This window comes from Astatotilapia calliptera, chromosome 16, assembly GCF_964374335.1.
Source record: "Astatotilapia calliptera chromosome 16, fAstCal68.1, whole genome shotgun sequence".
Taxonomy (NCBI): domain Eukaryota; kingdom Metazoa; phylum Chordata; class Actinopteri; order Cichliformes; family Cichlidae; genus Astatotilapia; species Astatotilapia calliptera.
The window spans coordinates 23,942,739-23,969,623 of record NC_137437.1 but is presented as its reverse complement, the minus strand read 5'-3'; the positions used below and the strand labels follow the sequence as shown (position 1 = coordinate 23,969,623).

General features: G+C 38.8%; 4 protein-coding genes across 6 annotated transcripts; 3 read left to right on the top strand and 1 right to left on the bottom strand.

Moving 5' to 3' along the window:
- Positions 1-32: 32 nt before the first annotated feature.
- On the bottom strand, positions 33-5,328 carry LOC113008342 (tubulin alpha chain-like). The gene is made up of 4 exons (XM_026145699.2): positions 5,174-5,328; positions 1,633-1,855; positions 1,384-1,532; positions 33-1,265 (listed from the first exon to the last, which is right to left on the bottom strand). The coding sequence occupies exons 1-4, from the start codon at positions 5,174-5,176 to the stop codon at positions 291-293; spliced, it is 1,350 nt and encodes a 449-aa protein (XP_026001484.1). The 5' UTR covers positions 5,177-5,328; the 3' UTR covers positions 33-290.
- A 3,523-nt stretch (positions 5,329-8,851) lies between these two features.
- Positions 8,852-11,733, top strand: LOC113008112 (tubulin alpha chain-like). 2 transcript variants are annotated; one of them, XM_080290653.1, is made up of 4 exons: positions 8,852-8,869; positions 9,134-9,356; positions 9,601-9,749; positions 9,855-11,733. In XM_080290653.1, exons 1-4 carry the CDS (start codon positions 8,867-8,869, stop codon positions 10,827-10,829), a joined length of 1,350 nt encoding a protein of 449 aa, XP_080146779.1. In that variant the 5' UTR covers positions 8,852-8,866; the 3' UTR covers positions 10,830-11,733. The 2 variants fall into 2 exon arrangements, with proteins under 2 accessions (XP_080146779.1, XP_026001061.2); XM_026145276.2 differs by lacking the exon at positions 8,852-8,869 and having other exon boundaries at positions 9,086-9,356.
- A 780-nt stretch (positions 11,734-12,513) lies between these two features.
- On the top strand, positions 12,514-15,804 carry LOC113008111 (tubulin alpha chain). Its single transcript, XM_026145275.2, has 4 exons — positions 12,514-12,741; positions 13,973-14,195; positions 14,465-14,613; positions 14,719-15,804. Exons 1-4 carry the CDS (start codon positions 12,529-12,531, stop codon positions 15,694-15,696), a joined length of 1,563 nt encoding a protein of 520 aa, XP_026001060.2. The 5' UTR covers positions 12,514-12,528; the 3' UTR covers positions 15,697-15,804.
- Positions 15,805-15,941: 137 nt separating this feature from the next.
- On the top strand, positions 15,942-26,709 carry dnajb2 (DnaJ heat shock protein family (Hsp40) member B2). Of its 2 annotated transcripts, XM_026145273.2 has the most exons (11): positions 15,942-17,449; positions 18,653-18,748; positions 19,137-19,246; positions 19,352-19,405; positions 19,610-19,723; positions 20,259-20,333; positions 20,699-20,831; positions 21,796-21,866; positions 22,721-23,005; positions 26,216-26,287; positions 26,420-26,709. In XM_026145273.2, the coding sequence occupies exons 2-10, from the start codon at positions 18,684-18,686 to the stop codon at positions 26,242-26,244; spliced, it is 936 nt and encodes a 311-aa protein (XP_026001058.1). In that variant the 5' UTR covers positions 15,942-17,449; positions 18,653-18,683; the 3' UTR covers positions 26,245-26,287; positions 26,420-26,709. The 2 variants fall into 2 exon arrangements, with proteins under 2 accessions (XP_026001058.1, XP_026001056.1); XM_026145271.2 differs by lacking the exons at positions 26,216-26,287; positions 26,420-26,709 and having other exon boundaries at positions 22,721-25,581.
- The last annotated feature ends 176 nt before the right edge of the window (positions 26,710-26,885 follow it).

Below are 26,885 nucleotides of genomic sequence, written 5' to 3'. Positions count from 1 at the left end.
ATGCATTGGGTTAAAAAAAAGAAAAGAATCTATATCTTGGGAGAGATTTATTGAGCCACAATAGTTCAAAAAATAAAGATTCACTCACTTATTATATTAACAGAACCTAACAAACATAAAAGCTATTGGCAAAACAGATATAGATTTTAGGTAGACTTTTCTGTTTTAAAGTGTAAATAAAAAGTTACATTTCTGGATTAAAATCCAAAATATTATCTCCCCCCCTCCAATAAATAACTACTACCACGATTAATTTCCCCCTGAAAACAGTAAATTACAGCTGACCCTGTTTAATATTCCTCTCCCTCCTCATCTTCTTCAAATGAATCAATCCCCACCTCTTCATAATCCTTCTCCAGAGCAGCCATATCTTCTCTGGCCTCTGAGAACTCTCCTTCCTCCATGCCCTCCCCAACATACCAGTGAACAAAGGCTCTCTTGGCGTACATCAGGTCAAACTTGTGGTCCAGTCGGGCCCAGGCCTCAGCGATGGCTGTGGTGTTGCTTAGCATGCAGACAGCCCTCTGCACCTTGGCCAGGTCTCCACCAGGAACCACAGTTGGAGGCTGGTAGTTGATACCCACCTTGAAGCCAGTGGGGCACCAGTCCACAAACTGGATGGTGCGTTTGGTCTTGATTGCCGCAATGGCCACATTGACATCTTTGGGCACCACATCACCACGATACAGCAGACAGCAGGCCATGTATTTACCATGACGAGGATCACACTTCACCATTTGATTAGCTGGTTCAAAGCAGGCATTGGTTATCTCAGCCACTGACAGCTGCTCGTGGTAGGCTTTCTCAGCAGAGATGACCGGAGCATAGGTGGCCAGAGGGAAGTGGATACGAGGGTAGGGCACCAAGTTGGTCTGGAACTCTGTCAGGTCAACATTCAGAGCTCCATCGAAACGAAGTGAGGCTGTAATAGACGAGACAATTTGGCTAATAAGGCGGTTGAGATTGGTGTAGGAAGGACGTTCAATATCAAGGTTTCTGCGGCAGATGTCATAAATGGCCTCATTGTCCACCATGAAGGCACAGTCGGAGTGCTCCAGGGTGGTGTGGGTGGTCAGGATGGAGTTGTAAGGCTCCACCACTGCTGTGGAAACCTGGGGGGCTGGGTAGATGGCAAATTCAAGCTTTGATTTTTTGCCAAAGTCAACAGAGAGCCTCTCCATCAGCAGGGAGGTGAAACCAGAGCCAGTGCCTCCACCAAAGGAATGAAAGACCAAGAATCCTTGAAGACCAGTGCACTGATCTGCCTGTGTGGAGAAAATATCACAAAGTTTGCTATTTGTGCAGAGTGGGGTTTGAATGTCAGATTTTGTGCAGTTGAGGGCAACATTAATTAAAACATGGGGATTCCCTTTAATCAATTACCAGTTTACGGATCCTGTCAAGGACAGAGTCAATGATCTCTCGCCCAATGGTGTAGTGTCCACGGGCATAGTTGTTAGCTGCATCCTCCTTTCCTGAGATCAGCTGTTCAGGGTGAAAGAGCTGACGATATGTTCCTGTTCGAACTTCATCTGGGAAATCAAAAGAGCAAGCGCTAAGAATACAAATTCATCTATTATAGGAAGTGCTTTTTATTAGTTAAATTAAGGTCAAATTCAGAGCCCTACTTACCTATGACAGTGGGCTCCAGGTCAACAAAGATTGCTCTGGGGACATACTTTCCAGCCCCAGTTTCACTGAAGAAGGTGGTAAAGGAATCATCATGGCCACCGATGGGCTTGTCACTAGGCATCTGGCCGTCTGGCTGGATTCCATGCTCTAGACAGTAGAGCTCCCAGCAGGTGTTCCCCATCTGGACACCAGCCTGGCCTACATGGACAGAGATGCATTCACGCTGCAAGACAGAAAAATGAGCAAGATAACATAAATTCCGTGTATATATTCACACATATATACATACAGGAGAAAAGGAAACACAGATTACACTAAAATACCACAAATTTGGGCATAATTATATTTTACAATTGCTGTCAGAATTCAAGGAACCAATCTGGAAACTCAGCCACTAGATGGAAGCAAAGATGCGAGAGAAAGAAGATTAACAAGCAAAACACATTTTTGCTGCAGCTGTCACTGGATGTCATGCATTTGCTATGAGCAGTCAGGAGCTGGAATGGAAGCCGAGTCCAGAGAGCAACTAAGCATTTGTTATACTTTAAACATGACCTAAATAAAAAAAAACTCAACAGTCCACTGGCAATCAAAGCCTGCACTGTGTTTTCCTCAGTATTTTTATGCATGTGAAGCCTAAAATAAATTTAAAAAATGGTTTAACTATTCATTATACAGAGAACAAAAGAAGGCTTTTTGCTATATCACTTTACATGTCTTGGGTATTAGATCACACAGAGACAGACTGCTTTGTGGTAAAATTTGATTTTTCTACCAGTGAGATTATTAGTCTGACATGCCGTTTAAATGTTGAAAATATTCATTTTTTGAGTTACTGGGATGATGTCTCGCATTTTTATGTTAACGCTATGTTTTCCAATAATAGTAATGCCAGAGAACAAACCTAGTCTTTGAACTTCAAGATCCAGCTCATAAAACTTTAAACTGAATGCTAGCCTCTTGCTGGGAATTTTGTGTAAACTCTGACCTAACCATCTTTGTTTGGGGCATACATGAAAAATAAGTCTACCCAGTTTGTATTTCAACAACTTGTCACATGTGGTACGCTGCATTTCCACACTAGTTTATGTCAGGCAGCTATTTTTACATGTCCCCAATTTTCTCTTTCTCTGTGAACAGATGGTGACTCAGAGTATGGTATTGGTGGTGTAAGTGGTCTAGAGACCATATTTCATTTATTGAAGCAAATATATTTGGATATATTCACTATTGTAAGTCTTATAATTCACATAGCCATTTTTCTTGCGGACTTCTCGGTGATGACCCTCATACTTGCCTGGGCTTCTAGGTTAGCAGAGCTTTGTGGAACAGTTATTTTTGGTTCCTCGTGCTAACCTGACACCTAGCTGTGAGGGCTGGCTATTCCTGTAAACACTGACTGCTAGTCCCCAAAACAGTAGACCTTTTGTAACTTATCTGTTGAAAGTGTGTGTTAGAATGATTTTGCTGTTTGGAAGCTGAGATATTTTTATGTCTTTAAGTATAACGAGTACAGTAAGTTGTAGGTATTTAGGGCTTTGTCATAGATAAATCTCTCTCCAACTGTCAAACTAAATTTTTATTCAGACTGTTAGGGTGTGTCGAGAGAAAAACAAACATCTCTGAGGTGTCTCAACACTTACTTGACATTCCAGTTTTGTCAGTGATTAAAAAGCCTGCGTTGGAAATAACTAGTCGCAAGCTTGACACATACGGAGTGTAAGAAAGGAACATATAAAGACATAATAAATTTGTAAAAGATTTTTTAGGTCAGGAAGCATGAAAATTGATTTCTTAACGCCCACTCTCACAGTACACGTTTGGAAAAAAAGAGATCAAGAATCAACAGATGAATTATATGTCATGTATTTTGTTCATATTGTTTTAGGGTCTTCCAAGAGATATGCCATATAAATGGTCATCTTGTATATTTGAATGTTGGTTGAACATTTGGTTATTACCATTTAGTTGCATTTCTTTGTGCCAGTACTTCTGCCTGTATATAAACCTTGGTCAGGTCCAACATGTAAGACACATTTTGCCAGTCTGACATTCATTAGTTTTGAGCCACATGCACTGTATAATACCACACTTGCCCCAGAATCTGCTTTATCTAACCTAAAACCTACTTAATGGATATTCATAGTTTCTAGTTAATTGTTTCTCATCAAGACCATCCTGGGATGTTGCTCCTGATATAAACCAAAGCATGTTTCTGGGGATGGTTCAACATTGGATTCTGATAAATAATTAATATGTCTAACTTATGATATTTTTAAAATAAATCAAAGTTGCTGACCTATTTGAAAAGCTGCATGGTGAGGATGCAATACTAGCCAAGCAGGTTGATGGCACCATCAACAATTCATGTAACACGGTTTTAACTGTCACCTTTCAGCACATTTGCGCTGCAGATTTTGGATCAAAGGAAAGCCTCTCTTTTGAACTTAGCACTCCCAGAACATGTTTAGGTGTGCCTGAACTTGTCGTTAAGTGTAATACTTAGCCTGATTATGGAATATATATTGCTTAAGGAAAGGTAAAGTTTGTGAATTTATGTAAATTAATTTGTTTCTTTAGTGTTATATATACACCAAAGAAATTTAATCAAGCTGGGTATACTGTAGTGTACACAGTGATACCATTTGGTTTAAGCAGTACTGACAGTGCTAACAAGCTGTGTTTACACTACACAGAGCAAACAGAGGTAAAAGGTCAGGTATGTGTGTGTTAGCTGAATTTCCTGACAGTGAAATATGCCACTAAAAATTCAACATAACACAGTAATCACACATCAGAGCACATCAGAGCTAATAATTGAGGGTCCAAGATCATATCCATCTCAGGTGGGAAAGGTTTGTTTCATTTGATTATGAACAGGTGATTTCTATTTTTAAAAAATGATATTTTAAATTTTTATTTTTGAAAAAGTAGAAAATAGGCCATGAATTTAATCTATGCCATTGTTTGGTTAACATGACAAATAGGAAAATATTTCCTGCTCTGCAGAACTACACACTGAGACTTACTTTGGACTTGATGATAGATATGAGACATGCCACACTTGCAAACGGGCTATGGTTGTAATCAACGCACGCCTTAATAGCAAAGAAGTATTTTTATTTATTCGTATTCTCAAAGCTATTTGAAAGAACCAAACAGTTCCCTAATTTGAAAACCACTAGACTGTTAATACAACAAATCCCCCCCGTTTTTATCTGAGTTAAATCTGCTTTGTATAGCTTCTCTCTGGTGAGGTGAAAGTGTCTAATCATCACCACTGCTTATCCAGGACAGCAGTCAGCTCAGCTTTACTGCCAATCATTGAGCTAAAAATCTATTTCTGCTGCAGGAGGCCACACGGGGAGCAGTAACAAGAATCCCTGCATCACCCACTTTAAATCTGGATCATATAGATTCGTTGGCGCATACTGTGGAAATGCACCTGCTTAGGAAATATTTCATAGATGATAAACCTTTACTAAACTTTGGAGAGGAAATATTTTTACAGTCTACTGACTACTGACAGAGTTATGCTTACCATGGTTGATTGTTAGTAGATTGGCCCGTCAAAGAAAAAAAAAACGAGTTGTAGCTGGCTTCAGGTTATGTGTAACCTCTCACAACGGCCGTCAATGTGGTCCGAGTGAGTAAGTAATGTCAGGTGGGCGCGGAGCTGTTACGGTATATTAGGCTGCAAGCCACTCCCACTTGTCTCTGACGTGGACGCGCGTTTGGAATGTGCAGGGTGATGTAGCACGGACATAGCTGAATATATATATAACTCTGAGCAAGATGCGCGAGAAACGGAAGAAAACCCTGAACTTGATCCTTTATGTAGTAGAAGTGAAGACGCTAACTATTTGTACTGTTTTTGAAAAAAGGTGGCCATAAAAGTTCATGTTGTCAGCGAGTCATTTTTGTTGTTGTTGTTGTTGTTGTTACAAGACCTTGTTGGATTATTTTTGGTTACAGCACCATCAGCAGAAAATACTGTACATTATTAGCTCTAAAAATGCCTGAAAATGGGTGGAGATGTGCAGTCATGCTGTCATTCAACATTTTGAAAGCTAGAGGTCGTAGTAGTTTCATTATGGCCCACTGAGTAAGTAAATGTGTGACAACCGATGTCATGTAGTCTTTGTTTTTCCCTCTCCCGTATTGGAACCTGCAATTTTTTCATTACCTCTGTCAAGGAGGTTATGTTTTTGGTAGCATCTCCATGTCATCTTGTTTGAAAAGACGATAGCTTGAAAGGTTTTGAATGAATTCTGATTAAAATGTGTCAGGGTTTAGAGCACAGGTGTCGAACTCCAGGCCTCGAGTTGGTAATGAACTAATCATTTGATTCAGATGTGTTCACCTGGGGTCTTATCTAAAACCTGCAGGACACTGGCCCTCAAGGCCTGGAGTTTGACACCCCTGGTTTAGAGGGAGTTGATGATATCCACCCATTAAAATGTGGCTTACATCCACCAAGGCCCTCAAGGTCAACTTAATGATTTACTGATCAAAAACTGACAAAAAGTTTTATAACTTAGTAACTATGATTACAAGTTTGAACTTTTACCTTGTCTTCAGTGTCAATAAAGTGATCTGAAGGTCAAAGTGTAATATAGACCTATTCTTACTGCCATTGTTTGTTTTGGCAAGATATGTGCATATAGGGAATGGCAAGATTAAGTTTGTTTGAACTGCCTTTGCAAAGTCAGATTAGGTCAAATGTTCACAAAATGTATTTTATCTTTAAAACTATGCTTAAAATTCTGCTACCTTTGTTAGTATATGGCAAGATTTTGGAAGTGATACTTCCACTTGTCCTTGTAGGGTAAGGGGGTGCTATTGCGGCTACCAAGGCAGACCTTGGACAGGTTGCCAGTCTGCCACAGGGCTAACTAACAGAGGCTGAGAACCAGTTGCACCTATGAGCAATTTGGAATCACCAATTCACCTAACTCCATGAGTGGCATGTCTTTGGATTGTGCTTTTCTTTGTCTCACCCCCAATGGCTGTCCTCTGGCCCTCCTCTCTGAACCTGGTTCTGCCAGAGGTCCTTTCCTGTTAAAAGAGAGTTTTTCCTTTCCAATTTTGCTAAGTGCTTACTCATAGGGGGTTGTTTCATTGTTGTTGTTGTTTTTTTCTATATTATTGTAGGGTCTTTACCTTACAATATAAGTTCCTAGAAGAAACTATTGTTATGATTTGGCGATATGTAAACACAACTAAATTGAAATGTAACTGATCCCAAAATGTATTAACTTTAAGAATGACCTGCCGAGTTAGTTAGAAATATCCTGTAGTATAATGTTACACAATAAGCTATTCATGCCCAATGATTTATTTATTTATTTATTTATTTTTTAGCTTTATACCACTAATGCTATGCTTGTTTTCCTTTTTAAATTATACTGTAATCTTCTAAGGAATCAGTATACAGTTAATTTATGCTGACTTTTACTTTGTTTTTTACACATATAAAGACCTCACAGAAACATAGAAATTATTTAAATCCTTTTCTGTCATTCTGCTTTGTTCTAGGTTGCAAAGGTCATCTCATTTTTTCCCAGCCCTAACACTGTTATGACCCACTAGTCTAAAAACTAATTATATGACATTGGAGAACTATACTCTCAAATAATAGAAGTGGGTCACAGCTTTATACAACACCCTTGATGACAAATCACATAACAGGATGTGTGTTTTTCCAGTGAAATCCCTGCTTGTGGAGGAATAGCATTAAATGCTCAGAATTTTTTACATTCAATATGTTTTACTGTACTAAAATGTAATGTAAGACTGCTTTAATTATAAAATTATATAAACTATACCATTGTGTCTAAAAGACATTAAAACACATAGCATATAGTACAATAGAGTTTAATATGATATAGCACTGAGCACTGTTAACACAAAAGAGCTTTGTTGTGTGATTGATATAAAAGAATATGACAAAAACGTCATTTACTCCTTTGGTAAGTGAGTCTCACTCCCTCAGGAGGGGAACTGAGCTCAAAATGAATAGTGCAGTTTAGACTACGGTATCACTCTTACTTCAGGTTAATAGTTATTACAATTATTTTCAAGACAAAAAATAATTACACAGCATGGTTTATATGAAAGTGCAGAGACCTTCCACTAAGTGCATTTAGTACATTAGTAACTATTTAACTTTTTAAAAATATTGTCAGTTTCTCTCCTGAGAATAATTATTCAATTCTATGTAGAATTTGTGAATAATACAACCACAGGTTGCTTTAATGTTTTATTACAAAACACTGAAAGTAATGAATCAACACTTCCATGTGTTTTGCGTTCAGCTCTTACTGTGGGCACCTGCGGCTCCAGAAAGTGGTTTAACTTGTTTAACATATCACAGAACTGAACAATATACAGTATATGTTGACTGATGTTTGTTATCCATACAGTGAAACAACTAGAACAGTAAGTTATGTTAGCACCTTGTTGAAGAATCAGCAAGAACATAGGAGCATGTATCATGCATACTTTATTTAGAAAGAACTCTTTCAGCAATCAACATAAATTTTAATAAGTTATAAAAACAACAAATTAGCCTCACAAGCCCAGATCCTATAAATGTTGGGATGCTAGTCAAAGCAAATAGTAAAGACAGAAAAAGATATTTGTCCATTATAATGTTAGTGGTTTAAAACATGAAAATCAAAACTGTGATATTATAACTTGCCAATATGGCAATGGAAAGTCAGTAATAGTGAAAAAACAGTTATTTGCACCATACTTCATATTCAGTAAAATAAACTTCACAGGTTTTGACAGGAGCATTTTCTCAGTCTTTGTGTTTATCCCTGACTGAATATTTATATTAATATAAAAAAAACAATTTCAAAGCATAATGTTTTTTTTATTTTATTTTAAAAAATGCTAAATCGCATAAGCTGCCACTGCAAACACTACAATGATAATTGCCAGCTGAAACTATAGGTTACCTTCCCCTCATCTGGAGTTTCCTTCTGCTTTGTGAAACATACACACCTGTACAATCCACTCAAAGACTAACACAATGAATAGGGTGTTGACCTCCTTTTGCATTGTCTGTCAAGTATATGATATTATCTTGGTCTCATCAGTAGGTCTGATTACAGTTCATATCAAATCACTATACACCTTAAGCCACAGGTATATAAAGCAGAGTATCACAGCTGCCTCGGGAACGACATCCTGTTACCGATACTTGGACACTTTGAAGAGAAAAAGTATGGTAAGATATGATTAGCTAGTGTAAAACTTATTGTAAGAACATGCTACTATATTCTGAATAGCTGTGAGACATTGAATATTCTTCAGGATTAAGCTGAATTGTCATGACAATCTGTTTCCTAATCTTGCTTAACCTTGTTGTTGTTTTTTTCTTATCTGAAGCCAACAATAAGTGTACTATATGATAGCTTAAATTGGGTTTGATAATTTGTTTCATAACACTCATGTAGACATGTGGGAAGTAAAGCAGTTTCACTCTCTGCAGCGTGAATGTATCTCAATTCATGTGGGCCAAGCTGGGGCTCAGATTGGTAATGCATGCTGGGAACTGTACTGCCTGGAACATGGGATCCAGCCAGACGGACAGATGCCCACGGACAAAATTGTCGGAGGAGGCGATGACTCCTTCAGCACATTCTTCAGTGAGACACGAGCAGGAAAGCACGTTCCCAGAGCAATCTATGTTGACCTGGAACCAACTGTCATAGGTCAGCACCAGTATTATTTGATATTTTACATAGGCTAGATAGTTTTTAATGTTCTATATTGATGTTTTTAAACAGAGCTATATATTTGTTTACTGTTTTTTTGCATTTCTATTTGTAGAATTTCAATTCATTAAACAACACCATCATATTCTTATTCCTCGAAAAGGTTTCTTGTACCAAAGTAGAAATAGTAAATGTTTTGATTTCTCATCCAGTAAATATCTATCAATGTTTTGTTGTACAGATGAGGTGCGTGCAGGAACCTATCGTCAGCTTTTCCACCCTGAGCAGCTGATTACAGGAAAGGAGGACGCTGCCAACAACTATGCCCGTGGCCACTACACCATCGGCAAAGAGATCATAGATCTGGTCCTGGACAGGACACGTAAACTGGTGAGACTTTGACAGTGTCAAAGCTATAGATTTGGAGTGTATTAAACATTTTGCTCAACTAAATGACTTAAGGGTTTTAATAATAATGAACTAATACATTTTCAGGCTGATCAGTGCACTGGCCTGCAGGGATTTCTCATCTTCCACTCTTTTGGTGGAGGCACTGGCTCTGGTTTCACCTCCCTCCTGATGGAGAGGCTCTCTGTTGATTATGGGAAAAAATCAAAACTCGAATTTGCTGTTTACCCAGCCCCCCAGGTTTCCACGGCAGTGGTGGAGCCGTACAACTCCATCCTGACCACCCACACCACCCTGCAGCACTCCGACTGTGCCTTCATGGTGGACAATGAGGCCATCTATGACATCTGCCGCAGGAACCTTGACATTGAAAGACCCACCTACACCAACCTTAACAGGCTGATTGGCCAGATTGTGTCCTCAATTACAGCCTCACTTCGTTTTGATGGAGCTCTGAATGTTGACCTGACAGAGTTCCAGACCAACTTGGTGCCCTACCCTCGTATCCACTTCCCTCTGGCCACCTATGCCCCTGTCATCTCTGCTGAGAAAGCCTACCACGAGCAGCTGTCAGTAGCTGACATCACCAATGCCTGCTTTGAACCAGCTAATCAAATGGTGAAGTGTGATCCTCGTCATGGTAAATACATGGCCTGCTGTCTGCTGTATCGTGGTGATGTGGTGCCCAAAGATGTCAACTCTGCTATCGCAGCCATCAAGACCAAACGCACCATCCAGTTTGTGGACTGGTGCCCCACTGGCTTCAAGGTGGGTATCAACTACCAGCCTCCAACTGTGGTTCCTGGTGGAGACCTGGCCAAGGTGCAGAGGGCTGTCTGCATGCTAAGCAACACCACAGCCATCGCTGAGGCCTGGGCCCGACTGGACCACAAGTTTGACCTGATGTATGCCAAGAGAGCCTTTGTTCACTGGTATGTTGGGGAGGGCATGGAGGAAGGAGAGTTCTCAGAGGCCAGAGAAGATATGGCTGCTCTGGAGAAGGATTATGAAGAGGTGGGTGCTGACTATGTGGGGGAGGATGAAGAGGGAGAAGAATACTGATTTTAATCCAGAGTAAAAAATTTTCTTCTGGTTTTCAAAATGTGGCTTTTTGCTTTTTTTGAAGTGAAAATAAATGTATCAGAAATATGACTACACTAACAATGTTACAATTTGTGTGACCAAATTGTGAACAATTTTAATACTCCATATTTCACAAAAACAGACCAAAATAACATATCTTTCACTGTGTGCTGAGTACCATGGCAAATTTACAAATCAAACCAAATCTAAAACCTTAGTTGAACATGTAAACATTTCAAAAACATTTTTACATTTCTCTTATCACAGTGCCATTTAAAAAAGTGTTTATATTCATAGCAAAAGAGTACAATGTGCTTTTGGTGTTTTAAGATAGTTTCTTTCTCTGGTTTCTGCCTGCTTTAAACACGCTCTCTCTCTCTCTCTCTCTTGCACCTCCCCCCACTATCCTCTCCCATGAGGAATGCAAGCTATGAAAGGGCTCCTATGTCAATTTCTTTAAACCATTCAGCTGTGACTCTGAGAATGAACGCAAGAGAAAAAAAAAAAAACGACGGACTCTGGCTGGTGTTGCTTGTGTAGCTCATACTCAGACCATAGCCTGCAGCAACAATAGAATTCCAGTTCCATTTTGTATGAATCACTGCACTATGATTCAAACAGAGTGGCTGAAAAGCTGCATTAAAACTGAGCTCTACATTTCTTGGAAACTCTCTTTTTTAATCTTTTCACAATCTGTGATACATTATTGTAATCACCACACTGAAGTTTCTTTGTGTTCCATATTATTATATTTGATGAACTTTGGATTATCTTACTTGATTGTTTGTATGAATGTTTACTTATCATCACTATTTTTGTTACCATTAAAGCATTTTCCTTTTACATATAATAACCCAAATAAACATGTCAGTCTTTCCATTTTGCTAGAGTAATCTCGCATGATTATTTATTTAGTGGTTCAACACAGACAAGTCTTTGTGTGTGTGTGTGTGTGTGTGTGTGGGTGCAGATGACTGCATAAAGTAGCATTATCAATCTCCTTGTCTACTGATTTTGTTATAGTGTATATGTATGTTAAGAAATGTGTGGGGGTGGAGTATTTGCATGCTGCAATATAATCAGCTCATTTAAGTTATGTGTTAAAAAAAAATCTAACTAATTTTGAAACTCTAAATGGTGCCATTGCAAACAGACACAAGCACACTGAGAAAAAGAAGTAGGTGGAAAATTGTCTTAAAAAAAAAAAGAAGAAGAAGAAGCAAAGACTGTAGACAGGCTGGTGATGGTGTCTGAAGGAGAGCTGTTGAGGGAAGCTTTTCTGGCTTAGATGAGTGGACAGATCCAGAGAAAAGAGATATGAGTTAGAACAAAACAAAGAAGTAATTAGTGAAGAAAGCTAAGCTAAACTAGAACAAAATATGTGGGATACTATATCTACTAGAAAGCTCTGACAGCGAATGACTCTTATAGATAGTCAACAGACAGACTGCTGGTTAGTGGACTGATGGGATCAAAGGTGTGCACAATGATTACAGAGGATCTGGGAAACGTAACGAGCCACACCTGCTACACACACAGACAGAGACGTGACATGCAGAGAAAACAAACGGGGGAAAGGAAAGAGAACACAGGAAAGTCAGAAAGGGAGTGAGGTGTATATAACAGTGAGAAAAAAATGTTTTTCATAATGATCTTGTGTAGATAAATGTAAGGAGATATGCCATTAAAATACGTATTAGGGACTTCCCTCTTCCCCCCCCCCCCCCAACTGCTGTTCCCTCCCACAAATGAGCTATGCAGCTGCCTGCTGTCATTTCCTGCCTGCCCCCTCCACATCCTTCTCTATATAAACTCCGAGTCTCCCTTTTTTCTGCACTTCTGCCTTGTGTCTGAATCCTCAACGTCGGTCGAAGGACAAGCAGACAAAATGGTGAGTAACTGTCTGGCTGATGACGTAGCCTTGAAATTTTCATTCTCTCTCCCCTCCTTACTCCTTTGTTTCTGTTGCATGGGTTAAATATCCAGGCTTTTTTTTTTTTTTTAATGCTTCAAGTCTTCAGTGTTGTGTGGGAGTTTACTTAAAATCAGATTATATTAAGTGATCATACTTTTGAGCTAAATTTATACAGATTTTTTTTATTTTTATTTTTTTATTTTTTTTTTAGGGCTTGTCTGAGAATTCGGTGAGAACAATGCACTAGTGTACTTGCATTTGACTAAAGGAGAAGTCATTTTTGTACTCTTGGGAAATCTAGGTCAGCTCAGACAATGAGTTGAACTGTTGTCCTTTTCAAACCTCAATGCAGAGCTTTTAGTATAAAAAGAGAAAATATATAAAGTCTTTAGTTCCTAAACAAGCACAGGATACTGTTTTCACAACTACAAAGTAGTGAGCAGGGTAATCGTGGCAGTGGGGGATGGATTAAAAAGAACAGGGAAAAAGAGGAGTGGTCTGGCCTACAAGTGAGAGTTAGTTCGCTGCCATTTTGCAGCTGTTAAGAATTTTAGGGTTGAAGGATGTGGAGAGAAAGAGAGGGTGAGACAGTCATCCCTTCCCGTTACACGGCGCTATGGAGCCGGACAGGATAGGGGAGGGGAGACACAAAATGGGGAGGGATGAGGAAAGGGAGGAGATTCAGGATTAAGAGGTGGGGGGTAAGGTTTTCTTCTTGATGCATGACCTTCCTGTTTGCCATATACAGGATTGTATGTGGCCTTTTTTCCCTCCCCCAAGTTATAAAACTATCTTTTAGGCAAATGAGGAGCTTGCAGTTATTAACTGTATATCCTGTCCATTCAACTGTTAAAAACCCAGAGTTCAGACACTGCGTTGCTTGTATTATATGCACCACTGAAAGCTTAAACATTAGTGTTCTGATACACTTTTCAGTAAGCAAGCTTTCTCTCCTTACTGAGGTATTTCCTTTTCACAAATTGAACATTGTCTTGTAAATTAATGGGGGGTAGACTAAGGATCTCTAACAGTATACACTCCTATAAGTCCCCCTGCCCACCCACCCCCATTAGTACTCATTAAATAAGTGCCCCAGATATTGCTGTGCCTTTCAGCAGTCATAGCTAGTTCAAAATATGATAACTGGTGTCAGGCAGTTCATGTGTACATAAACTTGCTTTGTCTAATTTTTTTCCCCCTCCCCCAGCGTGAGTGTATTTCTATGCACGTTGGCCAAGCTGGAGCCCAGATGGGCAATGCATGCTGGGAGCTGTACTGCCTGGAACATGGGATCCAGCCAGATGGACAGATGCCCTCTGACAAAACTCTCGGGGGAGGTGATGACTCCTTCAACACCTTCTTCAGTGAGACTGGGGCAGGAAAGCATGTCCCCAGAGCAATCTTTGTTGACCTGGAACCAACTGTCATAGGTCAGTAACGTGCAAATAAACAAGTACTTGCATATATTGTCATGGCTAATCTGAAAACTGATAAGATGGATGTAAACAAACAAAAATGACTCCAGATGTTTGGGTTAAATTTCATTTTCTTGCAAATTGTCATTGTGTTTTGTTTTTGTTATTATTTCTAAACTGTCACTGTCTGCAAAATAAAGGGACTCCTCTTAATTTGATGCAAGAATACAGGACACTAGCTCGTGCACTCCTAACGTTTTTTTTTTTTTTTCTGTTTCTTGCAGATGAGGTGCGTACAGGAACCTACCGTCAGCTTTTCCACCCTGAGCAGCTGATTACAGGAAAGGAGGATGCTGCCAACAACTATGCCCGTGGCCACTACACCATCGGCAAAGAGATCATAGATCTGGTCCTGGACAGGACACGTAAACTGGTGAGACTTTGACAGTGTCAAAGCTATAGATTTGGAGTGTATTAAACATTTTGCTCAACTAAATGACTTAAGGGTTTTAATAATAATGAACTAATACATTTTCAGGCTGATCAGTGCACTGGCCTGCAGGGATTTCTCATCTTCCACTCTTTTGGTGGAGGCACTGGCTCTGGTTTCACCTCCCTCCTGATGGAGAGGCTCTCTGTTGATTATGGGAAAAAATCAAAACTCGAATTTGCTGTTTACCCAGCCCCCCAGGTTTCCACGGCAGTGGTGGAGCCGTACAACTCCATCCTGACCACCCACACCACCCTGGAGCACTCTGACTGTGCCTTCATGGTGGACAATGAGGCCATCTATGACATCTGCCGCAGGAACCTTGACATTGAAAGACCCACCTACACCAACCTTAACAGGCTGATTGGCCAGATTGTGTCCTCAATTACAGCCTCACTTCGTTTCGATGGAGCTCTGAATGTTGACCTGACAGAGTTCCAGACCAACTTGGTGCCCTACCCCCGTATCCACTTCCCTCTGGCCACCTATGCCCCTGTCATCTCTGCTGAGAAAGCCTACCATGAGCAGCTGTCAGTAGCTGACATCACCAATGCCTGCTTTGAACCAGCTAATCAAATGGTGAAGTGTGATCCTCGTCATGGTAAATACATGGCCTGCTGTCTGCTGTATCGTGGTGATGTGGTGCCCAAAGATGTCAACTCTGCTATCGCAGCCATCAAGACCAAACGCACCATCCAGTTTGTGGACTGGTGCCCCACTGGCTTCAAGGTGGGTATCAACTACCAGCCTCCAACTGTGGTTCCTGGTGGAGACCTGGCCAAGGTGCAGAGGGCTGTCTGCATGCTAAGCAACACCACAGCCATCGCTGAGGCCTGGGCCCGACTGGACCACAAGTTTGACCTGATGTATGCCAAGAGAGCCTTTGTTCACTGGTATGTTGGGGAGGGCATGGAGGAAGGAGAGTTCTCAGAGGCCAGAGAAGATATGGCTGCTCTGGAGAAGGATTATGAAGAGGTGGGCACTGACAGCGTGGGAGAGGAGGATGAAGAGGGAGAAGAGTACTGAAGAATCAAACATCATCACGCATTCCAAATGTTGTGAAAGTAACACATTCCCACCAAAATCCACACATGTGGTGATTCGTCAGTATTGTCAATAAAAGTTCTCATAAAAGTGTCGTGTGAAGTTGTGGACATTCTTGATCTGCTTAACCAGGCTATGTTAGCAACTGTATAACTTAAGTGTGTAATACTGCAATAGTTGAGTACTTTTCTAGTTCAAATGCTAATAATTGAAGTTATCAATTATACATATTTATTTTTAACAAGTTTCGGGCTTTCAAAGTGGAAGAAGATATTTTATCAGCATTATGGTGAGAGGTAGTATTAGCAAATCCAGAGACATCTGAAACACTGTTTTGACACATTACATAATTTATCATTTACTTCTTTTTAAACTTGATATACACAATCCTGCTTTTGTTTTTCTTCCCATGTTTCTGGGCAGCTCCACTTCACTTTTAGAAAAGAAATTCCAGGCTCTGTTCAGTTTCCTGCTTCTCTTCATGCCAAGCTGAGTGACCAGTAGGCGTTTACGATTTACTCCTGCTTCCTGTACTTTTTCCTTAGGCCAGCAGGTGAAAACAAAGGGACACGGGTAAAAAGTCGAGGTTGGTGTAGGTGAAATTGTCTGCCCTTCAAGTTTTTATGTCCTCCGATCAACATAATAGTCTTATATTGGACCAAATTATTTTCCTGTGTAATTTATTCTCCTAAACAAACTGATTTGATGTGAAGTCGAGCCCACTTCAATTACGATCCAAGGTCCCCCATCAAAGATCAGATTAACAAAAAACAGACATCAGATTAACAAATAACTTAAATTACAAAATGAATCTAATTTATTCATTAAACTATTTTAAATGCCAATATCAAGTCCTAAAAGTTTCATATATTTTTTCACTCTTATTTACAATATTCACTTAAAAAAATATCTAGATCTTTCTTTGACATCCCACCTGCAGTACCCATCTGCCCACCAGGAGGCGGTCTTCTACACTTTACTATTCATAACATGGCCTAGGAGGTTTGATTACACAAAGCTGAGCAGTCCACATAACTCTGATATTACATGATGTCCTCATTGTGTGATCCAGATCAATGACTCTACCGATTAATCACGTGCTAAACTGGAAACCTAATTTCTATAATCTACCTATATGATTACCTACTAATAAAGTATAGCGGGATGTCAGAATTACAACTGGACTGTAGTAAAATCGTTTCCTCGTTTCCCCGCTCGACTGTAAATTATTTAGTAATTTCTGCGATGATTGGGTGATCTATATTTAAAAAGAAAAAAATAGTTTCTAGGTTTTGGCATATGTTTATGTTTAGAGGTTAAAGCATTATCACGGAGCAACAGGCGGGCGCTGAGGCATGCAGGGCGGGCCCGGTGACGTTTCCAAACGCTGGCATTTTCTAGGCGCTCTATTTTTTTCTATGCGCTCGCGGTGACGTAGCGCGTGGGGCAGAGGAGCACTAGGGACAAACACAGCTGACTGCGCGCATGCTATCTCGGTGGGGACTTCAGCGCAGACCCTAACGCTAGGTTACAGTCATATTGGCTTGGTGGAAAATATTTGCGGTGAAGAAACAGGCCGAAAACAGGGGAGGTGCCTGTACGGCTGTCAACAAAGGAGAAGAAAAAGAGGGGGAGTGTAGTCCAGAAGGACCGCTATAACAACTAATTCATTGTCGCTCCAAACTGGTGGACAGACGGCTAAACTGCTCACTCATTAGGCCAAAACACTCCTAAGGTAGGTCCATTGCCGAGGTTAGGCGTAACAACTTGTGCCTATCCAAATAGGTGCTGCAATTTATGACAGATGTCCAACTTTACCATAAAAGGAGATGTGCTACCGAAATACCAAATGATGTTAATTGTGCCCTAATGTCAATACTCGAATAGCACAGCACCTGTGCCTCCAAGTTCATCTGTCCCTGTATTTAAGCGTCTATAAGGCCTGCAGTCATGTCAGCACTGCAGCAGTTGACAAATGCCTTGGCGCTAGAAATAACATAGTAATGAGGCTTGTATGAGTGCATGGCTCATCCTGAAGGGGCAAAGAAAGTTAGATTTAGTTGTTTCACCTCAGTTCGGAAGTCCCCTTCAGCCCCGAAACGATTACAAATGAGACTGGCATCTCGGTTAGGGTGTCGTCTGTGGCTATTATAGAACAGCTGACTGTGCCAAGATCCTTTTTTTTTTTTTTTTTTTTTTTAAAGATAACAGGCTTGATGCTTTCATGTGACCGTTCTGAAGTAGTTTATAACAGGTAAATTTATGATTCAGTGAAGTCTGCTGATTAGGTTTTTATTTACTCTTTCAAACTCAATATATTTGTTGGAAATTTCATATTATAAAAGGACCTAAAGGAGTTTTTTTAGACTAGTTAAGAGAATGTATTTGGCTTTAAAATATCTATAGATCAAAGTGTCTGTCCTTTTATGCATGCATCACATACAAGTTGCTAATTGTTTAGTTAAAAATGAAAACATTACTAACCATACTGCTTCCACACTAATGTCATATTCTAGCTTTAAAGTGCTGATTAATAATACTTAACTAAAGTTAAAAAGCATTCTTAAAACTAATGTAGCTTTAAACTCAGTGTAGTTCAACTCATGAGTCCTACAGTAATACAGCTGTTGAACAGTTTGAGCAGCACTGTCTTAGTGAAATCATAATTTAAGTAAATTTAGGGGGATATAATTTTCCAGCTTCTAAATACATGTTTTAGAGTCGTTTTACTGTTTCCAATAGATCCATTGAGCTCATATAACCTCCACTACAATGGTGATTAAGCATTATTTAAAATCTACTTGGTTCCATAGATACAAAAGTTTTTTTTAGTCAAGAGGAGCATTTTTAAAAATGATGCAGAAGCTGTACATCCACACACATTGGTGCTTTTAATTTCTGACCAAACAAAACTCGTATTTGTATTTTTCTTTCAAAGCGTGGTGTTTTGAGGAGTTACAGGAGGTGACATGGTGGACTACTATAGCATCTTGGGAGTGTCCAAAACAGCCACTCAGGATGACATCAAGAAAGCGTAAGTATCCTGGGACTATTTCAAGTGTTAGAAAATATAGTCATAAGTAACAAAAAGTTCACTTGAGTAAAAAAAAATATATCTGAAGATATATTTGAAGTGTGAAAACCTACTTTAGATAGCAAGGTTATGTAAGCACTGAAAAACTGAGGCCACTGCCAGTATGTGCTTTTGTGTGTTTATTTTTTAAGAGTTTACAAACTTTAGAAAAACTTTTTGAGTTTAATTTCAGTCCAAAAAAAATTGCTTTTCAGGGCAAAGATGTATTATCATATTATGTCACTAAATAAGCTCATATCTCATAGATGGAGGTTTAAGAACTAGACTTCATTATGTGTGTGGTTATTTATATATAAGCATGGATGTTTGATGTTGTTTGTGTTTTCAGGTACCGGAAATTGGCCTTGAAATGGCATCCTGACAAAAATCCAGACAACAAGGAGGAAGCAGAAAAAAAGTTCAAAGAAGTCGCTGAGGCCTATGAAGTCCTGTCTGACAGTAAGTCGCCATAGATGACAACTGGTCTAATATGTACAAGGTATACTGTAGATGTATATGTGTACGGATATTGATTTCCGTGGGTAATTTTTTCCTTTTCGACAGAGAGCAAACGTGATGCATACGACAGATATGGAAATGACAGAATGCGACACACAGGTATAAATATATAAAAAAATCTGTGATATTGTTGCATCCATTATAGTAATCATTAGCAATCTTCTAATTGCTACAGTTTAAGAAAAAAATGTGTTTGGGTAATTTTCTTACTACTATTACCTACCCTTCCTACTTGCTCCTTCTCCTTTACGTTAGTCCTAATTTTTCCTTTTCGCTCCTGACTGTGACATGTTGGTTTCTCAGGTTCCTCCAGCTCAGACTTTACAGAAATGCCTGGCTTCACCTTCACATTCCGCAGCCCAGATGAGGTGTTCAGAGAATTCTTTGGTGGACAGGATCCCTTTGCCAGCTTCTTCGGTAAGTCAAACATATATTGGGGTGGGGTTCATCTGCTGTTAGTTCAGAAACTAATACTAACATTTATTTATTCAGTCTAGACGTAAAATAAAAAAATATGATGAGAGTAATTTGTCTTAGGTCTACTGTAACTGAACTAAATTAAATGCTACAATATATTCCAAAGTTACAAATATAAGAAATAGCTTGAATATAGAGGAGTAGCTCAATAATAAATATCCAGAATATTACAGAGATTAAATATAAATGGTCGACATTCTACTCTAAACTCAACAGTAAAACCTCTAAACTGCTATTTGTTATTTTCACTGCAAAATGGAGTAACTATTGCACTATGTACTGTACATTAGAGCTGTACAGGCAGATAGCCACATGCAGGAATTGTTTCCTGCTTCATTTAGTGGTGAATTTGGGTAATCTCAGTCTGTCTCTGAACGCACTCCTGTGACTGGCCAGCACGTCATGGACTGGGTGGGAGGTATTGTCCATTACTGTTGTATTTTTATGTACTTGCACGTCTTTGTCTCTCACTCAGATGACTTCTCCTCATTTGGAAGCTCATCGTCTCGTCTCAGCCCGGGGCGATTCTTCTCTTTTCCATCAGGAGGAGGTAAAGAAGTAAATATTATAAGTAAACTGTTTGCAGAGGATTGAAGAGGATTTTCCCATGTAGTTTTTCCTTTCAGCTTTACTTTACTGGTAATTAATGCAATTCTACTCAGTTAAACTTCTATTATAAGCTGTTTCTATCATCAGTGGTTGCCAGGAGTGTCTCACAGAAAGAGGGGTTATAACTTTTTGTGTTGTATGTCATCAACAAATGCCAGATTAATGATATTTGATATTGTTAATATCAAGAGTTTCACTTGTTAGTTTAAAAAATACTTAAAAGAATTAATATCAGGAGATGGTTTAGATACATTAAAAACGAATATTGCTTTCCTCTCCTCTTTTTGATTGTTTGACTCTCTACAGTTGAATTCTCCTCTTTCTCCACTACCTTGGGTGGTCTGGATGGGATGGACAGCATGGGTGGAGGGATGGGCAACTTTAGATCAGTTTCTACTTCCACTCGCATCATAAATGGAAAACGCACCACCACCAAGAAGTATGGAATTCCTTATCAATTCCTATTATGCAGCAAAGGAAGTACATATTCAAGTGTATTATCTTCAAAGCAAAACGTGAAAAATTAATTGAAGAATATATTAAATTTAGCACCAGTAAACAGTTTCACATTCCAGCGTTTTAAGAATTATCTTGATGTGACTGTGGTTGCTGAATAAGAGCAGTGCATATGTGCATGTTTGAATTGTATTTGTCTCAATAGATTGTCCCTAGAAGCAGATCGTCATCTATTGTTTGGGAATACTTTAGATTTAGAGCAAAGAACAAATCATATGCAAAGGGCACCATAAAGTTGTGTTGGAACTACAAAGCAACAAAATGAATGTGTACACCTACCTAAAAATGCAGCATTCACACTGCAGTATGAAAATTGCATGAAGAGCCTGAAAGGCATTGTAGAGGTTGATGACATGTCTTGTCCAATATCAATTCAGAAATCCATAAAAGTGAGGCTGTACATTGCATACAGCATATTATTTAAGCTCACAAAGATGTAGTGGAAATACCAACACAGTCTCATTTCGTTTCTCTATAGATCTGTGTTTTTCTAAAGGGGTAAAACTTGCACTGTATGCAAAATGCCAGAGGGTAAGCCTAATTAACAGGAATATAGTGCAATGTCAAAGTGAAAGCAGTGCCCTCGTTATCAGTTTATATTCTTCTTCTTCTGAAATGAATCAAAGGGACTGTCTACAAGCCTTGTAGACAGTCCAAAGCATAGATGTGAAAGCCTTCTTATCTTTATGTGGCAGTGTATTTGTGTCACTAAAATGAAAGCGAGTAATTGTGGTAGATAATCATGATTATAGTGTTAATCAAAATATTTTTTGGCTGTAATTTTTCAGCCCTAAGACTGGTTACGCACTTGCACAAACACAGAGGCACTAGAAATGGTGGTGGCTTTTAAATAATTCCACTTATGTCTGTATTTGTCTTTCCTACAGGATAAAGGAGAATGGGCAGGAAAGAATAGAGATTGAGGAGGATGGTGTGTTGAAAAGTGTTCTAATTAATGGTGAGACAATGCTGACGGAATAAATGAATTGAGATTTTTAAAAAAAAGAAAAACTAAAAAAAACCAAACTTTTTTCTGGTGCTTATTTGCTTTAACCTGAAAACACAAATTCAGTGTCAACTTTTTCTAATACAACCACAATTGTGTCAAAATGCAGTGCTGCTTATTCAAAAGATTTCAATGCAAGCAGGGAAATGTGTTAAAAAACAGACGAGGTTTCAGTTTGTATTTAATCGATCTTATTCTTATCTTTAATATTTTTGTTATTTTTAATTCAGGTTTTTTTGAGTCAGTTCCCAGAGTAGGTTTGCTTTTTAAGTTTAGTTTAATTTTTAACAAGGTTTAGTTTTAGTTTAGTTTTTATGACTTTCAGTGTTAGTTTAATCATATTCAATTGAGGACATGTGCCAAAGGCAAAATTTCAGGAAAATTAGTATAGATATTACAATAAAAACACTGAACCTTTTGAAAGCAATTAACTCTTAGTCTTGTAGACATCCGAAGTCTCAATAAATAACTTCATAAGTGCCTCATCAGCACCGATGAATGTAATTTTACAAGTTTAACAAATACTAAGGATATTTGCTTGATATTTTTCATAAAATAATTTCAGTTAGTTTTATTTTTTCTTTTATAGTCTTAATCATGTTTTTTCAGTCTGCGGAAATGTTTTTCACATAGTTTTAGTTATTGGTTTAGTTTGTTTAACTATATGTACCTTGGCTTTAGTTTTTGTATTACCGCTTGACCTGAAGTTTTTGCTTGGTTATGTGTTTTTCTTTATGTCTAAGGTTTTTGCTTTGTGTTGATTGTGCAGTGAGACAGCTGTCTTGTTGTTTTTGTTTTGATCGAAGGTGTGGAAGATGAAATGGCCCTTGCTCTGGAGCTGAGCCGACGAGAGGAGCAGGCCACTCCAAAGCCACGACTCCAGAACAAAACCGCTGAGTCAGACAGATCCCGCCTGAGCCCTTACACTTCACCCACGCATCGTTCATTTAGCTCGGCCCCATTCTACCACTACGGGGTTGCGGGAGGCAGTGAGGATGATGAGGAAGATGAAGACCTACAGATGGCTTTGGCATGCAGCCTGTCAGAAATGGAAGCCCAGCAGAGAGCTGCTGCTAACGACTACATATCAGGTGCTCGGGGTGGGGGCAGAGCTGTCAGTGACAAAACTGGGGGCCGTTTAGATGGCGGGATTGCTAAGGCAAAGCATTTGAATGTACAGAGCAGGGAAGAGGTTGTTGCAGGGCAGAAATGTAAAGAGATAAAATTGGGTTCAGTAGCTGGAGATGGATGCAAAAGTGTGGCAAAGGGTACAGTGGAGCTAGGCTCCTCCCCTGAGTCATCCACAACTGCCAGCACTACACCCCTAAGTCAGTGCAGTGAGGATAAGTTTAAACCTGTGATAAAAAGTGATTGCAGCGTGAAAAAGAAAAAGAAGTGTGGGTGTGTTGTCTCCTAATGATATGTTTTTGTAGGTTTACTTTCTTTGGGTTGCCTTATTATACTGACCTCAGTGTTTTGCCTTCAGCCAGCTCTAATGTAATGTGAATTAAGCAGATCTTTATTTGAGACAGTGCCTATACTGATGACAAGGCTTCACATTCCTCCAAAGGAACACACTAAAGATAAGATTTGTGGTTACGTTTCTACATTATCACAGGCATTTAAATTGTTTTTGCATTTGGATGCAAGCTGGTGTGGAGGATTGCTCGTGAACGCGAATTTGCCAGATATTTGCATAGACTGATGAATTGGAATTAAGTGATGATTTAGATCTGTTGTATATATGGCCACAATTGAGTCTTTTGTGAGGACCAGTTTAAGTAACTCTAAAACAAAGCTTGAAAGGCCTTTTAGAATTTAAGGTTTGAGTTTAGGTTTAAAGCCAAACCTGGAGTTAGGAATATATTTGGGAATTTTGAGGTTTGTGTAAGTTTTTTCAGAATACATTATGTCAGTGAAGGTCTAAAATTGAGTGTGTGTGGTGGTGTTTGTGTGTGCATGTCGTTCTGTGTAGCTCTTTCTGTGTTTGAGTCAGCTGAGACCTTGCCATAGAATTTTCTCATTCAGACTCTCTGGCAGTGGGAATGTTGCACAACTGTGCCACACGAAAATCAAAGGTAGCCCACAGAACTTTTTGTGGTTTATTTCCAGGTTGCCACATAAACTACTTTTAACTGAAGACCAGTGTTTCTCAGTAAGCTTGTTATGATGTCCAGAATAAGTATGAAGCAATAAGTAGTTAGGTGAAGCACATGCTCACACACTTTGACTATCTTGTTGTTGGAAAGTTGAAGTAGGGAGGTGCTCGTGTATCATTAAATCCAAGTTTATCATATGTTGGTCCTGCACTTTTACCCAAATAGCATTAAAATTGTAATCAGATTTTAGATTATAGTTTGGGGAAAGCACTTTATTAAGTTAAAGGACAAATCGCAGTATTGTGACTGAAACAGCTACAAATAATGATTGTTAAGTCTTTGTACATGTTAACTACTTATGTGTTTGCTATTCTTACATTATCGATGCAAACGTGCCAAGCTTTATAAACAAATTATAAAGATAAATCAGTTTTTGGATTCTCCTTGGTCCTCCTGCAGTAGATGTGACTGAGAGTGTTGTCAAGTGATTGGAGGAAGAAGAAAGTGACAATGATTGTGACGGCAGTGTGTTACCTGTCCTGGATTTTTAAAAATGTTGTATTATTGCATCTGGTTACAGGATGTATAATAGCTAAATGATCAAAGAACATTTGTTTACATGCTCCCTGAGCGAATTATTAAACCTCAGCCAACTCCAGATGAGCTCCCTTGTGTGCAAAATTACAAACACTGTACTTTAGGGGTGACTTGATGACTTTCCCTCCTGCACTGCTTCCCAGCTTTCAGGCTTAAATACTTTTTTTTAAAAAGTTCCCCCAAAAAACCTTTGATTAAATTATGTCTTAATAATTAACGAAAGTAGACAAAAGTAAATAGGAATAAACAGACTAGTTTTCTACAATTAAATTTCAGTTAGACAATCAGTCAGCTGCTACTAAAGTTGGGTTTAATGTGAATGGTAACTGAAATAGTTTATCCAGCTCATGTCCCGCAAATATTGATTTTGTTGGGCTGCATGTTTGTGTCTGTGAGACAGTCACAGGACGGAGTCACTGAAGATAGTTAGTGTTGGAGCTCATGCATAAAACTCAAATATGCCTTTTTCGTAGATCTCAAGTAACATGAAGATACTGCCAATGTTTTAAGTGCAACACTAAGAAATGTTTTAAATGTGGTTGTTGCTGCAGGGCAAAGCTGAAAGCAAAAGAAAATCATGCTGGTGCCAAATCATGCAGATGTTAAAATAATTACTGCTGCCAGTGTTATGTTGTAATATGCATTAAAAAAAGACACATGCCTGTCTCAATGAGTTTCTAATTACAGGCAGTGTCCCTTTGCCCTGGTGTGTTTTATGCTTTATGTTTGTAATTTATATTGACACATATTTTTCACGAGTGCCTCATTTATCATAGATTGCATGAGTTTTGTTTTCACTTGAAAGTATAGCTGTCAGCACCGGCGAAGACTAAAAGTGAAATAGGAAAATAAAAACTTGAATAAATATATCAGCCTGTATTAATTGTTACTGATTACTCACATGTTGATGTTCTTTTTATTTTCACATTGTTAAAAAGGAATTAACGAATAAAGATTGTGCCACAAGATAATTTGGAATATTTTATTTTTTTTAGAATATGGCAGCCACGTATTTTCCACTAATTTACACTAAATTCATGCTAGTGCAAAATGATGATACAGTATGATAACTGTTTGATAATTATATAGTCATGGAAATCTGAAGGATTATTTTCAGTTCTCAGGACCCTTAAACATTATAAGACAACAGAATCATGCATTAAAAACTACTTCCTGCTTTTACTGATTTGGAAACTGCACATGTATGTGGTTAACTGTTTCTGTGTGTCTTGATTAAGTTCAGATCAGGAGCTTATATTTTCAGTATAGCCCTTATTATGCGAGTGGCATAATGCACCATTTGTTATAAGATATGTAACAGGGGCAAGGGCATCATTAGTCATTGTGTTTTAAACTAAAACAGTAGTTAAGTCCCATAGACTGTTGTGTGTTTTTATTTTATTGTATTTTTAATTTAGTTTATCTGCACTTACGACTTCCTTGGATCAGGTTATTCAGTCTTGTTGGTGTTAATGTTTAAATGTGCTGGATCACATACACATTACTTTTCATCTGTTATGTAGCAAACACATCTAGTATCATATTGTTGGGACATAAGTTTGAATACTTGTTCGTTTCTCTTACGATTCATGCTTCCTGTTTCAGACTCAGACTTCGAGGCCTTCACAACCTAACCTGATTGGCTCACGCTGCTCTGTGCCCTTGCCCTGCCCTGAGGTAAAGAACCAGTGTGAATCTGAGGCACCCATTCCTTCTCCTGCCCCCTAAACTCCAAGTAGATGAGATCAGATGATGCCTACTTGCATATCTGATTAAGTATAACCTGTCCTTGTACATCTATTCTTACAGGTCAAAGATTATATCCCACGATGCACTTTTCTATCTCTGCCCACCATGGCTCCTACCTGCTGAATGACACTTATAAGATATATGTATTTAATATGTTTGTGTCTCTGAGTGCATGTGTGTATGTAGCTCATTGTGGAACAAAAGACTGAAAACTCTAAGGAGGTACAGTAGTTACAATCATCTCTTCATCAAATCATCATGTTTCTAATAAATATGAAAACAGTGCACAAAGCAAAAAGAAAGTTCTTGTAAAACACATGAAGCAGAGAAAATAAAGATTTTCCTGCTGACTTTTTTTTCTCAGTTTGTGGTAGCGTCTTTGTGGCAAGATTAAGGCTGTCTAACAGTTAAGATAAAACCATAAAGTTGAGGTAAAAAGTTGTAATACGTTTATCTTTAACTCGTGTTTGTTGTTATAAGATAAAAACCCTTTAACCCATAGAAGATATATAAAATTTAGATGTAG